At 37.4% G+C, this 18426-nt stretch overlaps 2 protein-coding genes across 2 annotated transcripts in view; one reads left to right on the top strand and one right to left on the bottom strand.

Annotated features, from left to right (window-relative positions):
• Positions 1–17445, top strand: part of Pcyt1b (phosphate cytidylyltransferase 1B, choline) — a 158767-nt gene extending 141322 nt beyond the window's left edge. The window contains exons 8-9 of the mRNA XM_074063309.1: positions 15463–15519; positions 17218–17445. Of these exons, the coding sequence (XP_073919410.1) occupies positions 15463–15477 (15 nt within the window). The 3' untranslated portion in view covers positions 15478–15519; positions 17218–17445. The remainder of the gene's footprint in view (positions 1–15462; positions 15520–17217) is intronic.
• Positions 1–18426, bottom strand: part of Pdk3 (pyruvate dehydrogenase kinase 3) — a 66164-nt gene that overhangs the window by 38655 nt on the left and 9083 nt on the right. The window contains exons 2-3 of the mRNA XM_020180566.2: positions 7016–7157; positions 1971–2042 (exon numbers count right to left, since the gene is read on the bottom strand). Coding sequence (XP_020036155.1) covers positions 1971–2042; positions 7016–7157 — 214 coding nt within the window. The remainder of the gene's footprint in view (positions 1–1970; positions 2043–7015; positions 7158–18426) is intronic.

The raw sequence follows: 18426 nt of genomic DNA on the forward strand, positions 1-18426 counted from the left end.
TGAGACAGGGCTCCAGAAAAACATAGCAGAAATTCAATATTGTATATATCCCAAAATATATGTTCTCAGATTTGGAGCTAGAGAGGCCAGCCCTAATTTTGAGGATTTCAGCCAAACTGTCACCAGCTAATGACTTTCAAAAAAACAAAGCTCCTGGATTCAACTAATTAAATATTGACACCTTAAACAACAGCAGTGGCTTATATCAAGGAAACCATTGTATTTGGGGCTCTAACCCAATACTTGCCACTTTCACATTTCACAGATCCATTAGAAAAACACCTAGCAAAGTGTAAAACAACTATTCATGGCTCAAACCAGCACTTCTGGTAGTATAGTACACTGTAAAGAACAAGTAAACCTGGGAAAAGGAACCATAACTTATATAGGTCCAGCTCTGCTATGAACTGTCACAATCTTTTTTTCCCAAATATTCAAGAACTTAATTTTTTTGTTATTACATTTTAATAATATATTGCTCAATATTTTCAAATCAATCTTCACCTTTCAATGTCTTATCTAGGATGCTCAAGAAATTGACTCTATATAGTTCATTTCAAAATTGGCATGTAAATTTTATCCCCTGCAGTCATTAAAATGTTTTGTTTCCTTGTCTTAGTTTCCTTATATAGTTATTGCTACATCATTTTTATTGCATGTTTCTCATATAAATTTGACTTAGAAAAACTATTTTCTCCAGGTTTTTGAAATATTTTTATATTTGTTTGCTGATGAAAAATTTTTTATTTTATAAATTTTTTATTAGGATACATCCATTTTATGGGGGGATTCATAGTGACAATTCTGATTAGACTTATATTGTACATTGAACTGTCACAATCTTTAACAAGTCATTTCACATCTCTGACCTCAGTTTCCTTATCTGTGAATTCAGAGGTGTGGGTTAAATAACTCCTAAGGTTGTTATATAATATGGTATTTCCCTAGTTCTTTTTCATTATGTGTCAGGTGTCTGTCCATGGCAATGTGAATTATACTTATACTTAGTGAAATTTCTCAGCATAACAGGCCTACCTTGTACATTCACTCGTAGACACATGAAACAGGAAGAAATTAAGGTGAATGAACCATTTTAATTTCTCTTGAGGGAAAAATGCACTAATAGTTGGGTTTGGGTGTCCCAGCTAAATAAAAATAAAAAACAAATCCCAGCTACTTGAGAGGCAGAGATGGGAGAATCACAGTTCAAGGCCAAACTGGGCAAAAGTTAGTGAGATTCTATCTCAAAAATCAGCCAAGTATAGTGGTGCATGCCTGTAATCCCAGTTAGTCAGGAGGCAGAAGTAGGATGATGGAGGTCCGAGGCCAGGCCAGGCAAAAGCACAAAACCCTATCTGAAAAACACAACTAAAACAAAAAGGGCTAAGGACATGGCTTAAGTGGTAGATCACTTGCCTTGTAAGCGCAAGGCCCTGAGTTCAATCCCCAATATCTCCAAAAAATAAAAGGAAAACAGACATACTTTGCATCAGCATAAGAATTTAGCAGTCTTTGTGCATAATGGCAGCAACAGAACTCAGGCTGTTACTTAAGACATACACTCTTTTACACTTCTTCAAAAATAAAACCATTATAGTTTTCTGAGCTCAACTTACTACTCTGTTGAAAAACCTTTTTAAATTGTGAAGGATTGGGTAGATAATTCATGTATATACGGAGGCCACTGCATTCTTAAAACTACCACTAGATGGAACATTTAACTGCAATATTTATAGTTAGTGCCCAGTTTATCTTCAAAGTGTTAATTTGAAGTGCCATTATTCCTTGTATTTTATGTGAAATTCTTAACTCAAAGGTTTTTTAAAAATCTAATACTGAGTCATTCACTACAAAAACTAATGTTTTTGTCTAAATTACAATTCTTGAGTCTTAATGACAATGAGTTCCACTTGTTAAGCCATTTCTTTATCTACATATTTTTACATTCAAGTAAGTGATGCCATACTTACTTATCCAAGACCTGTGGGTCCTCGGGGCTCTTGTTTTCATATTCTAAAAGTTCAAGGAAACTCTGCATGTACCTAAAAAGAAGTTACTGTGTTAGTTTCCTGCTCAACATCCATTCCTCCTTTCCCTCTTCCCAAGAGCACTCCCAGTTTTTGCTCAGGTTTCATCTGCCTCCAAAGTGTGCGGGTGGCCGGTTTTTCTCAAGGTAACCCTATTTCTCTTGTCACTGATTATTAATTAGCTTAGTGGTCCAGGTCTAAGCCTATGATTGTGTGCACTTCTCTGAACACAGAGCTTGGCTCAGGAATGGGCATACTGCCTCAATTCAGGCAGATAAAAGAAGAGAGAAGACTTGCTGACGGTCTCTGGGAAGAAATCAACTTGCTCTGCTTTTGTACACGGACGGGCATTGACATTGATTTGAAATCTGTAATTGCTACAGCTATTTTGTCACCCAAAGGGAATCTAGCCTACAAGTGAAGTCAACACTATCAAAAGCAGGGCCTTGGTGCCTTTATGAATCTCGCACTCAAACCAACACCAAAAGCTTATCTTATAGTCAGACCTAGTGGCACAAGCTAGGTTCAGCTGCATTTGTCCACTATTACAAACACATCCTAACTGATATTCCAAGTCTACAGTTTGAGTACCAAAAAGTATACATACATTTTAAGAAACACATATATGATACTGAAGTACACACCAAGAATACAGAAACTACAAGTAAAGAAGGCTGCTTCTCAGAGTGAAATCAATTTCATCAATACAGAGGAATACATCATAGGCCCTCAAAAACACCTTCTGGATTAAGAATAGCTGCATAGCTCAATAAGACCAATCCAAGAAAAAAAATGAGTACGACATTAAGATCTGGAGAACAAAGAAAAACAGAACTCAGTTACATCTAGCCAGGATAAACTGGATCTAGCGTGGATTCAGATATTCCAATTACAAGTGTGTGATCTCTGCTTTAGTGCTTAACATATCCTGAAAGAATTATCCTCTGTTCTAATCATTTCTAACAATTACCACTAATCCTATTGTAGAGAATAAGGACAGTCCAGTGACTAAAAATAACTGTTTACACACAAATAGGAGTGACATTCATCAGCCTCACATGAACTTTGTGATGGTCCATCTGAAACTAAAGTATGCTCACATCCAGGTATTTTTAAAAGTTTCTAGGCACATAAGACTATGGGTTAGGTATCATTGAAATAATTAGGTCAAAACACCATAAGAAGTCCATGTTGGCCAGTCCCCGTGATACCCTCTGTCCTGCCACACACACACAAAATTAAGAATTCCAATGGGCTGGGGGGAGTGGCTCAAGTGGTAGAGTGCCTGCTTAGCAAAGCACAAGGACCCAAGTTCAAACCCTAGTACAGTCCCCACTCAAAGGCCACTAAGGGAAAGTCCTTTAAAGAGCAAAGTCTTAAATGGACATCAGTCAAAGATTATACTGAGATTCCTGGCCTGACAGCAAAAAGAACACACTATGGCTAAGGGGATGGTGGTAGACCACAGTCTGTTACATAAAGTTCACTTTTAAAAGCAAAAGGAAATAGCAAAGACACATAAATATGTGATCCTGAACTAGATTTTAAATCAGGAGAAAAATTGCTAAAAACAAAACAAAACAAAAAGGGAGCACTATTAAGACAATTAGTAAAATGATAACAAATTCTACATATTAGGAAATATTGCTGCACCAATGTTAAACTTCCTGAATGTGAGGAGCATATTGTGGTTTTCTAAGAGTTATTCCCAGGTGATGCATGCTACAGTATTTATAGGCAAAGGAACATTAGATCTACCTCAACCCAAATGGCTCAGGAAAAAAATCTGTGTGTGACATGTCAATCTAAAGAAATCAGAAAGGATTCTCCAAAGGATACTGGTACTCATTTGGGAGCAGCACTGCAAAGGGAGTACACAGCCATAGTAAAACTTCAAAAGGTCTGAGGTCAAGGGGAAATTTTAAAGACAAAATTATGGAGGATTATATCAGATATTGTGAAATAATAATCCTTGGCCACAATGATTAATAACAAAAGCAGCAAAGGTCAGAGGCTGAACAGTTGCTAGCTAGATGTCCTTACAGAAATACTTTTTGTTTAAGGTGGCAGTGGCCTCTGTGCGGACTTGTGATTCTGACACAGTCTTTTGTGATAGTGATTTATCAAGGAAATCATGTGTAAGAACCCTTTCTTTATAACCTCTCAGTCTTATTTGTTTTTTGTTAAGGTCGACACAGAACCTCCATTTTAATTCTGAAGATGTACTATATATATATATATATGGAGAGAGAGAGAGAGAGAGAGAGAGAGAGAGAGAGAGAGAGAGAGAGAGAGAGAGAGAGAGAGAGAGAATATGAATATGAGTGACAGCAACAAAAAAAAATGTGGCCAAATCCAAATGTTAGTAATCAGTAAATTCTTTCTTCTAGTCTTGCAACACTTCTCCCTCTCTTTCTCTTTTTTTTGGTGGTACTGGGGTTTGAACTCAGGGCCTCACACTTGCTAGGAAGGCACTCTACCACTTGAACCACTCCACTAGCCCTTTTTTGTGTTGGGTATTTTCGACATAGGGTCTCATAAACTATTTGCCCAGCCTGGCTTCAAACCAGGATCCTCCTGGTTTCTGCCTCTTGAGTAGCTAGGATTACAGGTGTGAGCCACCAATGCCCCAGCTACTACTTTTCTGGGAAAGGAACTAGACACTGTACTTTTGAAAACACCCATTATAGTGCTTCTCAGATGATTCAGAAATTATTTTTCAAAATAGAATGTATAAGAAATTAAAATGAATGGCATGCTTGTGTTTGGAATGGATATGGAAGAAGAACAGTGAAGAGACCAAAAAATAGGGTTGATTCAGCAATTTGCTTGAGTCTTTACTTTGTCAGTGTGGTATAATACAAAAACACATTTGGTATTTGGTCCTAGTTCCTGACATAGATCCTCAAACCCTTAAATTTTACTGAATGAAATGAGTATGTCCTGCTATTCATAAGGAGTTCCTTTTGATTGTTGTGAGTTTTTTGCTAATGAGGTAACTTAGGGTGGAGCCCCTACATAGCTGCTAGATGGGACTGGTCACCAGAAAGACCAAGTATTAGAAGGCTGGGACTTTCAACCCCACCCTCAACCTCTGGGGAGAAGAGGGGCCTGGAGATCAAGGTCTATAAAAACCATTGAACAACGAGATTCTGAAAGCCTGTAGGTTGCTGAACACAAGCAGGTGCCAGAAGGGTGGTACACCCAGAAGGCATGGAAGCTACACACGCCCTACACCTTGCCCTCTGCATTTCTTCCACTTGGCTGTTCCTGAGTTATATCTTTTACAATAAACTTGTAAGCATAAGCAAGGTTCCTTCCTGAGTTCTGTGAACCAGTCTAGCAAATTTTTGAACCTGAGAATAAGGTCATGGAAACTTGATTTACAGCCAATCAGTCAAAAGCACAGATAGCTAGGACTTGTGGTTAGCATCTGAAGTAGGAGGGGGCATTCTTGAGGGACTGAGCCCTTAAACTATGGGGTCTGTGCTAAGTTTAGATATTTAGTATCAGGATTGAATTAAATTATTGAACACTCAACTGGTGTTTGGAGAATAACAGAATTGGTTTTAGGTGACAGAAGATACTGCAGAGCCAGCAATTTACTTTTTAAAGCCCTTAAAGTAACTACTACACAAGCAATGGAAAATGTTTAAGAGTCACCACCACCTGGATCAAGCAACTTGATCTTGCCTACATAGAACCCTACCATAATGGTCCATGATAGTGATTTATATTTTCTGCTGGAAAATCTCTAATGATGGTCTCAAAGCAATAAAGAAGTCTCATGTGAACAAGTACTTGCTGCTCCTTCCTTCTCAAGCAAGCAATGAATCCAGAGCAGAATGCAACTATTCTTATCAAAGCCACAGTCACTATCTCTCTGATTTTTCTTACATTCTAAGGACTCTATACCGCACAGTCAGGAGCTACTGCTTTTCTGGGAAAGGAACTAGACACTGTGCTTTTGAGAATAGCCATTATAATGCTTCTCAGATGATTCACTTTTTAGCCCTAGGAATATATGTTATAATTACTGAGGAATGACTGCTGAATTTCTATTCTTTTTCAGTAGACTGGCCTCCAGGAGCCCTCTAAATTTTAGCTAGTTAACTGTTCAATTCTCTTTACATTTGTCACCTGTACCAGTCAATTCTACCCACCCCATAAAGAGGCAGCACAAGGCCACAGCTGGCATTATCTTCCTCCCATCCAGTGTTCCCACAGCACTGTACCTTCTTGAGAGCATTTCAGGCATGTGGCCTTCCAAGCTCCTCCAGCTTTCTCCAGGGACTTCTATCTTGCTTTTATAACAGAGTAGACCTGCAAATGTTTCTCAAATCTGTGTAAATCCCTTTCTAAAAACATACTACCTGCACTTACATCCTATCACTCACTGGTCTCACTCTGCTTACCTAGTGGGGAGCTTCATCACAAATTTCAATTCCTCAATTAAGTAATATATGCTTTATGCATCAGAGCTACAACTGATTCAATTTTAAGTTTTACTGTTAAGATTTCTCATATTGTCATAGGGCAGATGAAGCAAAGCATGGAGCTGATAATTTTTCCAATTTGACATTCCCCTTTAAATGACTTGAAACAAAAGGAATAAGGCTGAGACTTAACAAAAGAAGGAAAGAGCTCCTTATCCAAGGGAGGGCAAGCCCACTCATGTGGAACTACTACATTGCTATTCCTTTACATAGTTCTCTACTTTCCAATTTTGTTAAAATGAGCAATCACAACTATACCCAGAAAAATAAAATTTGAACAACAAAGTGTCTATTATGGTTTAGAATATCTTCATCAGAACAATTTTAAGAGAACAGTTTTTTAAAAAGCTTTTAATGTCATGGAAAACCCCAGCTATCCTGAATGACTCATTCCCAGACAGGCAGAATGTGTACTTTTACGCAGAATGGTTCCAATGACAAATGTTCAGAGCACTGTGGGAAGACTCATTTCAAGCCACAATATTTACTTACCAACTCTGAACCAATCCCACTGAAGGGCGGTTCAGTAAGTTATCCGGCAAAAGATTAACTTCTCTCATTGTGTTAGCCAGTCGCACAGGAAGCTCCTTTCGTAGAAACATATATGAAGTTTTCTCGCATGCATTATCTCTCCCTATTAAGAGATGAAAAATGTTCCATAATTTTACAATTAACATCTGGATAAATAAAGAACTCTCATGGTAACAGTTACTACTGGTTGAGAAAATCAAATAATTCTGCAGTCTCTAGTTAAATTTTTATCGTCTGAAATAGCAAGTTTAAGAAAATAACTTAATTAGAAGAGAAAAAGAACATTTACTCCAAGAGGTAACCTTGAAAGCAATTTTTTTCTTAACATAAGTATGTTCCTGGTGTTACCAGCAGTAATATAAAAGTGACCTAGGACATAATCTGAATTTGTTTTCAAATAAACACTGTGGGAGAATTGCCAAGTACAAAAGTAGTAGACCATGTCAATCCACGGCTGTTCATAGGGGTTTCCAGGAGGCAACAGATCCATTCATTCCATAAATATTCACCTACTGTGTGCCAACTGTTTCTTAAGATTTTCTTCAAATGTGTTTCTTCACAAACCAAAGCTTTGCCACTCTGGAAGTAGACTTGGCTCTGTGATTCCAAATGAGAGGCTCATATGTGCCACAGAGACCACTTCACAATGTGCTCACAGGTAAAGTAATCTACTACAGCATGTCCAAGGGGGAAGAGCACTGACTATAAAGAAGGAGGTCAGTGAGACAAGCCAGACATAACAATCAAATACTACATGATCTTACTCATATGTGGAATCTAAAACAAGTTGATCTCCATAGAAGTTGAGAGTAAAATGGTGGTTCCCAGAGCCAGGAACAGTGCAGCAGGGTGAGGAAAGTTTGATCAATTGATACACAGGATCAAGAAACTTTATAATCACAATATGGTAATTATAGATAATAATTATGTACTATACATTTCAAAAATCTAGAAGAAAGGATTATGAAAGCTTTCACCATAAAGAAATGATAAATGTTTGGGGAGATATGTTCAACCTGATTCAAACGTTGCCATGTATAAATTATTTCAAACATTACATGTTATTGCTTTAATATGATTAATATGTATAATTTTGTGTTTTTATATACCAGTTAAAAGGAAAAGAAGTCTGGAGCTTGTTCTAATAAAATCTGCATAAACAGGGCACAATGAGAGAAAGGGTACCTAGCCACCTGAGAGAAGAAACCCAAGCCCCTTTTCTTACTGCCATGTGCCCAGAGTAGTTCTAGGCTCAGTCTTGCCCACATGCCTCAACCCTGCATAAACTCAACGATGGCTAGAGGATGGAAGACTGATAGAAAGGACATATGCTTTGGGGACAGAAATATCCTCTAGACCCAATTCCTCCATTTTCAGGTTATGGAACTTTTGGTAAGCTTCTTTATTCCTCTGCATCTCAGCTGCCTTAATTTGTAAAATAGGGATCAAACTTTGTAAAGACTAAATTTGATAACATGTACAGAGCCCGACAATAGAGCAAGCAGCTGATAAAAAACACTGGTCCTTCTCCTACACTCCATGATCCTTACGGGGCCTTCCCATTTCCCTGCCACTGGCTAGGCCTCTTTGATGCTCCTTACTTCATGGGTGCTGTTCTGAAATGGACAAGGTAAGGGCCCAAAAGAAGGAAGCAGAGCTCATGAACACTTTTCTCCTCCAAATTCTCCTATTTTCACTAGTGATAAAGGTAGCAAATGAAAGATTCAGAAAACCAGTCCCTAATGCTTTCAGCCACATTTTCACTTCTTATTTTCTTCTCTCTACCAAGTAAGACTCGACCCCTTCTCCATTTTTAAACAAGTTAGAATGAAAGAGTACAGTCTTAAAACAATCCATCCTCATGTCCCTCATTCTAAGTGAGTGTATTGAAGGTCTTCAGCAGGTAAATCCTTAATGGATGATTCTTTCACTTTTCCCTTTGACTACAATGAGTACTTTAAACCCCAAATACTCACTTTAGGAAATGGAAAGGGGTGCAATGTCCCAGAAATGAGTATTCAACAGCCACTCTTTATATATGATTCTCATTGTTTTGCTTCAAATAATATGTGTTACTCCTAGAAGGTTCTCAAATTATATAGAAATAATTTTAATTTTAAATGCACTAAAATGCTGATAATTGTCATAGTGAAACTCATTATAAAATGAAGGACCTATTATCTAAGTTAAAATATCAATCTAGATTTTCACATGCTAGGAGAAATACTTTGCATCCTGGTTAAACAGAAATTTTTTAAAGCACTAAAGAAATGTTCTCACTGTCAGATAACAAAGACTCTTTCCTTTGACCAGAGGAATCAGGCTCTTCTGTCCTGTCTTTAGGCCCCAACCTTGGGCTCTATACTTGCTTAGGCCAGTTTTAGCAAAAAATCTTGCTAAGCCATTTTAACAAAAATCCCCTTCCCTTGGTATCTGATCACCCTTATATCTGATCAAATTCCTCAGCCCGTATCCTGGATATCTAATCACCCTGACTTGTCTTCAGTAGAATCCAGCTGAATTGGCCTAGCAAGAATCTCCACAGCCTTGATTCCTCTCAGTAATTTTCCACCCACTGCCTCCCATCCTGCTCTACCTGTTCTTGTTGCTTTCAAAGTTAAGGGTGATTTGTGTCCCCTAATGCAAAATCCCATTGTGATGGTCTCTCTTGAATCAAGTCTTTCTTACCATCTTTAACAAAGATCACAAATAATTTCTCCTTTAACAGGGAGAAGGAAGTTCTGGAATAGGGAAGAAGTACAAAAATCCTGTGATACTGAATTGGAACTGGAAGTATCAGCATGAACTCATGATTTTTTCAAAAACTGAGTTATTTTTGTCTGTAGGGTAAGTTTCCATGCTTAAATTTTCAAGTCCAAAAGTGATTATGAACAACAGATTAGAAGCATGGGGTAAGGGTGAAGAAGAGAGGCTATGAACTGTGAGCACTGGCTGGCATATCCACATCTCTTCGGTAAAACCCACAGAGCGAGGTAGTTTCAGAATTGAAAGATTTTCCAATTTCAGGAAGGTTACATGTTACTCATGTAACATGGAATAGTATATAGACACAATATAGCTACAGTGAAATACGTGAACAATATACATTAAGTAGTCAGTTTGCGTCAGATTTTGCCACAGAATGAGTTTTGGCACCCAAATTCATTTTTAGAACTTTTTCGGACTTCAGAATTCAGGTAAAGATTGTGGTCCTATAGGACAGTCATGACAAGTTATACTTGGGTTTGAATCTTAAGCACTCACAAGCTTCATGAGCACAGGCAAGTTTCTTTATCCTTTTACATCTCACTGCAACCATCTATAAGAACAGCACTTTCTTCGGAGAGGTTTAGTAAGGGTGAAAAATGTTCTTAATATTAAACATTAATATATTCCTAAAGCTTAGAAGAGGAGGTTCATTAATAGCAATCACTAATGATGCCAGATGACGATCGAGCAGACAGTCCAAAGCCATGGGATTCAAGATCAAATAGTCTGATCCTTGGTCAGCCTTGAGAGCACGACTGCATTCTGGATTAGTGTAGTTCCCATGCTCATCTGATGATCCTACATAATTTTAAAAAGCTGAAGGTATGCTTGGTGTCCCTACCATTCACAATTTAAAAATAAAAGTCATTGATGCATACAGTGGTCAACTCTGCAGTATATGAAAAGCTCGGCCTCTAGGGATGGTTTAAGAGAACCAATTTCAGGGAGCATTTTCCTTTACTGTTCTTGGATTATCAGCCTGTTAGAAACTTAGGGGCAAGAAAATCTTCAGTTTATCTGTCTCAATATCCCCCATATACCTATTATAGTGCCTCACCTATAGTAGCTTCTCAATGATTTCTAAGAAGACTAGATGGTGATTTTAGAAGTTTGTATTAAAAAAAAAAAAAGAGTAGCTGAAAAATCTCAGGTTTTGCCCTCTACATTCTAATTTAGCTTAAGGGACAAATTCTTTGTACTTAGATACCTTAATTATACATCAGCTTAAGATAAAGAGTAAGTCTTTTTTAGTTAGTTAATTAGTGAACCTAAAAATACATATGAAATGCCTGATTTTTGTAACCTTTCTGTGGCTTTTCTCATATACATTGAAAGTATTTTATCCTAGATATTAACACTAAATACTTAGTTTAAATCAAAGGAGTCTAACAATCTTTTCTATAATAAGCTTAGCAAAAAAAAAAACTTTTGGTTTTAAGTAAATGCTCTCTCAAAAGCATTGCTTTTATAAATCTTTCAGCATATTGAATATTTTCCAGTTATTCCTTCCAATTTCTCGACTTCATTTTCCCCACTTAGTTGGCTTCTCAACATTCCTTAATTTTGATTTTCTATTTTTATTCTGCATTTCTCTATATACTTCCTCTTACTCAAATTTACCAATTAAATTTTCCCTAATATCAGTCCAGAAGATGACAAAGGGAAAAGGTGAAGGGGTCTGGAAAATTTTGACTTAGTGAATTAAATAAGTCATTAACTTTGATACACTCTTAGCTATCCGGTTTTTCTTCGTACCTTCATAATCCTTTAATTCTCTTCTGTTTGTGTTTGGTTGTTTTTGGTGCTAGGGATTGAACCCAGGGTTTTGCACATGATAAGCACTTGCTCTACCACTGAGCAACACTCCCAGTTTTTATTTTTTGTGCTCTGCCCTTTCATCAATACATTGGAGACAGTTACTACATTTGCCTTGTCTAGGAAGGCTCCATACAGCTTTATGCTCACCAAGACATAGGATGAACAGACACAGAAATACAAATGACTTTTGGTTTATGCAGGGAATCTTCCCTGTGGTGGAACCAAGAGGTGGCCAGAAGCATCTGCCTTGCCACCTGGAAGCAAGAGTTCACAGACAGGATTTTTCCACAGTGGCCAGTATTTCTGGAGCCTTTTATCCTCCTTTTGGATAATGTACAGGAAGTAGAAAAATAGTTTTTCAGTTAATAAAGTCACCCGATAATAAGTATTTTATAACAAAAAGCAGAGGGCTGAGCACCTCTTTTGTGCTTTCTTTCATCAACAGAGGCAATGTCTCCTAAAAGTAGTCTCCTCTAGATTACCCAGTAGCTATCTTTGTCCACATCCTTCAGCTTTAACACTTGGTGGGGGTGGGTCTGAGAGTGCCAATAGGGGGATAAAGGAGTAGAAAAGGAGAGCAATTAAGGAGAAACTTACTTGCAAGGCACCAAAAACCAACAGAATGATCCAGCTTACTCTGATGGTGTTTTTTGTTTAACGTTGTCAACTAAATGCTTGAGTTTGCAATGTATTTTTCCATTAACCATGTTAAAATGGTTAAAATAGAACTGATAAACATATTTGGGAGGTAGCTCTTTGACTTCTTTTCAATCTTTCAAAAGTACTGAACTTTACAATCATAAATTATTAATCTTTGGATTTACAAAGGCTAAACCATCTGAAGTGTGAGTGGAGAACTATCAAATGATTGTAAATGTCCTTCAAAAGAATCACTTTTAAATTAAAAAAAACTTTAGGTTTTCAAAATGAATGTTTTACTTCATGCCCTGTAGTGGTATTTCACTGCCTGAGAAGCTTAACAGTTTTCTTTTGTTTGGGAAAACTTATTCCTGAATTTAAGAAGAGGTCACAACCATTACAGAAAACAATACAGAAGTTCCTCAAAAAATCAAAATTAGAACTACCATATGACCCAGCAATTCCACTCCTGGGTGTATATCCAAAGGAAATGAAATCAGTCTGTTAAGATATCTACATTCCCATGTTTATTGAGCACTAGTCGTAATAGCCAAGAAATGGAAATAACTTGCATCCATCAATGGATGAATGGATAAAGTAAATATGGTATACACAGTGGAATATTACTCAGTCATAAACTGGAGGAAATCCTATCATTTGCAATAAACATGGGTGACCTTGGAAGACATTAGGTTAAGTGAAATAATCCACGCACAGAAAGACAAATAGTATATGATCCCACTCATGTAGAATCTAAAAGAGTTGGATGGTGGTTACCAGAGGCTGGTGGGGAGAGGAGGGAAGGAAGGTTGGGGAGAAGTTGATAGATGCGTACCAGAGTTGCAGTTAGATGAGAGGAACTGGGCTAGAGATGTAGCTCAACAGCAGAGCACTTGCCTAGCATGTGCAAGGCCCTGAATTTAATCCCCAGCATGTACATGTGGACACACAGTAAGAGGAATGGGTTCTGGTAGCTTTATCTCACAGTAGGGTGACTCACAGTTGATAATAATGTACTGTGTATTTCAAAATAGCTGGAAGAAGGAACTTTGAATGCTCTTATCAAGAAGAAGTAAGAAATGTTTGTACAAAAATCAACTACAAATGGATCAATGATTTTAATGTAAGACCCAAAACTTTGAAACTACTCCAGAAAAATGAGGGGAAATTCTGGAACATAAAGGCATAGATAATTATTTTCTGAATAGGACTCCAATTGCCCAGGAAATAAGAGCAAGAATTAAAATCAGGACTTCATCTAATTAAAAAGTGTCGACATTTCAAAAGAAACAATTACCAGAATCAAAGAGACAACTCACAGAATGGGAGAAAATCTTCGCCAGCTATTCAATAGATAAAGGATTAATATACAGAATATAGAAAGATCTCAAAAAATTAGACAGCAAAAGAACAAATAAATCATTGACTAAATGGGCAAACAAAGACAGTTCTCAGAAGAAGAAATACAAATGACTAATAAATACACAAAGAAATGTTCAACATTCTTAGCCATAAAGGAAATGCAAATCAAAACTATACTAAGATTTCATCTCATCCAAGTCAGATTGGCAATCATGAAGAAAACAACAAGTGCTGGGGAGGCTGGGGGATGGGAACCTTCATACCCTGTTGGTGGGAATGTAAACTAGTGCCACCACTATGGAAATGAGTATGGAGTTTCCTCAAAAAAATAAAGTACACATACCTTATGATCCTACCATACCACTCTTGGGCATATATCCAAAGGTGTGTAAATCAATATACAAGACAGACACCTGTATACTCACATTTATTGCAGCTATGTTCATAAAAGGCAAACTGTGGAATCAGCCACGGTGCCCAATCATCAATGAATGGATAAAGAAGATATGGTGGGTGGGTGTGTGTGTATCATGAAATGTTACTCAGACATAAAGAAAAATGAAATTATGCCATTTGCAGGAAAGTGGATGGAACTAGATATCATCATGTTGAAGGAGATAAGCCAAGTTTAAAAAGCCAAAATAAAGCATGTTCTCGCTCATTTGTGGAACCTAGATCTAAAATTATGATGATGGTGATGATGATGATAGGACATGAATGTAATGTAGGGGACGATGTAGGGGGTATCAGTAGGAGGGGAGAAGGAAGGATAATTAGAGGTGAAGAGGATCAAAGAATACCACATGGATATAGGAGACAGCATAATGAAACCTATGAAACACTGTCTGAAAAAGGAAGGAGAGAGAAGGGGGAACGGGAATGTAATGGAGGGAGTGGGCTTGTTCAATGTATACTGCATACATATATGGAATTATCACAATAAAACACCTTCATATTATTAATGTATGATAATTCAAAAATTAAATTTCAAAAACAAATTTAAAAAGGAAAAAAGAAGTCGTTTTGTTCTTTTGAAACATGTATCTCCCTAAGCAGAACAGTGAGGTAGAATAGTGAGAAACTACCCCTCCACATACCAGATAGAGCCAAGGCAGGTTGTGAATGGATTTGCTATGGGCCCAGAAGTTATGGGCAATGCCTCTGCCATTGCCTCAATCACTGAGTTCTATGTCCCGTGAGTCACAGAATTCCTCAGAAAATTGGATACCGTAAGTACTCAAGAATGTTTAAGAGGTATGGATGTATCTAGAGTAGATATCACACACAGACACACAGAGGTAAGATCAGCTAGAGTATGTAACAACTGCCAGGTAGCCAAAGCTGCCACACAGCCATGTCAACGTAATTCTCAAAGGGGTTAAGGATCTAGTCCTCACAGTAAATTGGTAAGTTACAGATGCCTCACTGTCATGGAAGCAGAAATAGTAAGAAAAAGGTCACACTGTACCCATCTCTGAGGTTCACTAAGGCAAAATGTTTAGCGAACTATCATAGTGAATGAAGTCCATAGCACAAATAAGCTGAAAGTACTATGTTTCTTGGAAAATGACCAGTTTGTACAGATGAGAACTTCAGCAACAAACTTGAAAAAATTAACAATTCAAGGTTAACAGCTCCCTTCACAGCTTTTATTCTTATCTGGAAGCTGATTTCATCCAGGAAATGCTATGCAACTAACTTCTAATAAATTCAAAACCAATATCTACTGAGCACTTTCCATGTGCCATAGCTTGTGCTACATGCTCGAGCTCATCAATGTAACAACCCTATGATTAAATGCTATTATTTCTAATTTGTAGATAGAAGAGTACTGAAGTGTACTGGGATTAAGCAATTTGTGCAAGATCACACTGCTGGTGGGTATCTGAAATTAAGACCTGAGTATAAATCTGTATACTGTGCTTCTCATATTTCCAGAGCTAATAAGTAGACTAATAAGTAGTGGTCTTCAGACTCAGGAGAAATATTTCAATGTAAGTAAGTGGAATGGGCATTAATCTGATGGTTCTGAAATGGTAACATTAGATAAGCTTTAAATTATGCTATTTCCTGATTGTGTAACAGAACAAAATTAGACAAAACTAAATTACTAATAGAAACAATGCTTGCTATAAGGAATTGCAATGGTATATTATATTGAACTGGAAATAACATAGGTTTAAGGGCTGGTGGTGTGGTTCAAGTGGTTAGAGCACCTGCCCAGCAAGTACAAGGCCCTAAATTCAAGCCTGAGTACCACAGAAAAAAGAAAAGAGCATAGGTTTAAAAGCTTAATCTACCTGTTTTTTATCCATGGTTTTGCCCCTAAGTCTGCTTAGGGAAGCATCTAAAAAAATGGGAACATCTATCTCATATGCATGTTGCGAAAATTATAGCTAAATCTGCCTACTATTGTGTCTGGCAGAGAGTGGTACACAAATGTAAGTTCACTTGGCCTCCTAGAAAAAATAATTTCTGGTTCTCTTTGAAAGAGGTGGCTAAACTGTGATGTCAACACTTAGCTGATGATTGGGATCGTGCCTTCATTACTCAGGGCTTCTCCTTTCTCATGCATAACATTGGGGAGGTTACAGATGGTCTTTCAGCTCAAATCTCCACTGAATGAATTTAAAAGGATAAAATTTTGGTTTCTGTCTCTACACTTTACAACTCTATCCCATGCTAACTTTGCCTACTACTGTAAATTCTGAGACAACTCTGGAGAGCAGTGCTATGACTAAATAGTGAAGGAAAGAAGGTGGAAATCAAGAAAAGAAAAAGACTATACACATTTACATTTGTACTTCTGTGTGTTCTCCATCCAGAAAGCCCTTGGATAAAGTACAATTGGGTTAACACCTCACATATTGCCAGAAACCACACCTATTTCAAAACCCTTTAAGGGAGAGGTAAGGACAGCAAGAAAGATACCATAAAATCACAGGGTTCACAAATTTTGGCTAGCACATATAAATTTATGTTTGCCCCAGTTTCTCATTTACCTATGCCTCTTCAAAGGCAGTCACTATGCCTTGGCAATTTTCCAATGCTTTTCAGTTTCCAGTTCACTCCAAATCCAGAATATTCAACTAATGCTGATGGACTCCGCAATGACTCATACTAACCTTTCACATCTCACGGACTGTCCTCCAAAGTGGTTTGGTAGCTCTGGGCCTTGGACAAAACTTCAATTATCGACTACTGTGACTCTTAATTCTGGAAGCTACTAAAATCACCTGAGTAACTCAAAAGTACCAGTGCCTAGATGCTGCCCCCCCCCCACCCAACCCAGAGATTGACTTAAGTGGTTTATGTGGGAGGCAGGTATTGCCAATTCTTAGGTGCTCCCAAGATGATTCTCCTGAACTGCTAGGACTAAAAACCTCTAACCAGCACCAAACAAGGAGGGAAAACAAATCAAAGTGCACCTCGACTCAAGCAGTAGCTATTAAACACCCAAAACTCTTCTATTTACCTATGTATTTTTAGTGTTTATTTTCATGTTTTAGTTTTGTTTCAGCCTCTTAGGAAACACTTTCGTAGTCTGTATGACTCTCTTCCTCTTTCTCTTTTAGATGATCCTAATTGAAAAAGATAAAAACTGAACACACGCATGAAGGAAATGGCTATACTTCAGGATGTGGTCATGCTTGACAAGCGTGACAATGACCTTGTGGGTCCTTTCCTCCAGTTTGTTTTGTTCACACATGCCCCCAATCCACTGCTTACTTTCTCAGCTATAAAGGGGCGCCAAGATGATGAGCTGAATAAAAACCTGGTTCTGTCACCTACTATATGTATAACTTTCACCTGTTCAGAACTTCACTTTCCTAATTTGTAAGATGGCCATTGCTATTGTGAGAATTAAAAGATACCATACTTTAGACCAAATGTTGTTATGTTCTCAGTAAATGCTAGTTGAATCTATTGAATCTTTTGTAATTGCCATATAGAGTTTATTTTAATTTCCTACTGGAACAGCTTCACTGAAGCCAAGCTCATATTAAAGCAGCAAGAACACTGAGCCTAGAGGCCAGAGATGACATCTACCATGTGTAAAGAACATGTGAACAGCACCAATCAAAGAATTGATAGAGCATCAAGCAAGGGCAGAGTCTAGAGAATAAGAGACTGACTGTGAGGCAAGCAGCCCCATCCCAGAAGGGTTTATTACAAATAAACACATAATGAGCACATTATGAGACAAGTATAAGAGTAGTGATATAACAATGAACAGTTTGCATTCTATTTACCTGCAGAATCAGAAAAAATTAAGCCAATTTATACAAAATCCACAATCAGGTATCAAGAAATATGTTACCAAGCTTAAGGAAACATTATATTCTACTACAGCAGATCCAAGAAAAAGTTCAGCTAGAAGACTGAACATGTTCTGGTCTATGAAAATATAGCCATTATTGGAGAAAGATATGTATGTTACAAATTTCAAAGGGCCCTAATGTTTTCTGAACAACAACACATGGGGAAATATTTAACTTCATGGTATGGGAAAATGTTAGAGAGTTGATAATTTATTCACAACAATGAGACTATTATACACTGACCTCCACGTACTAATAAGACAGAAAGTAACACTGATACAGCTCAAATGTTCAAGTAGAATCCTAGATTAAGTCTAAGAATGAAAATAAAATCACAATGGCTAGGATGATCCTTAGAGAAATAATATATCTCTGAGTTAGAAGCCAAAGTATTCAATTAGAGAGAATATAAACATTGACCTGTATAAATATAGTTGTTTACTATAATTTTTATGCCATTCA

Source organism: Castor canadensis, chromosome X, assembly GCF_047511655.1.
Source record: "Castor canadensis chromosome X, mCasCan1.hap1v2, whole genome shotgun sequence".
Lineage (NCBI taxonomy): Eukaryota > Metazoa > Chordata > Mammalia > Rodentia > Castoridae > Castor > Castor canadensis.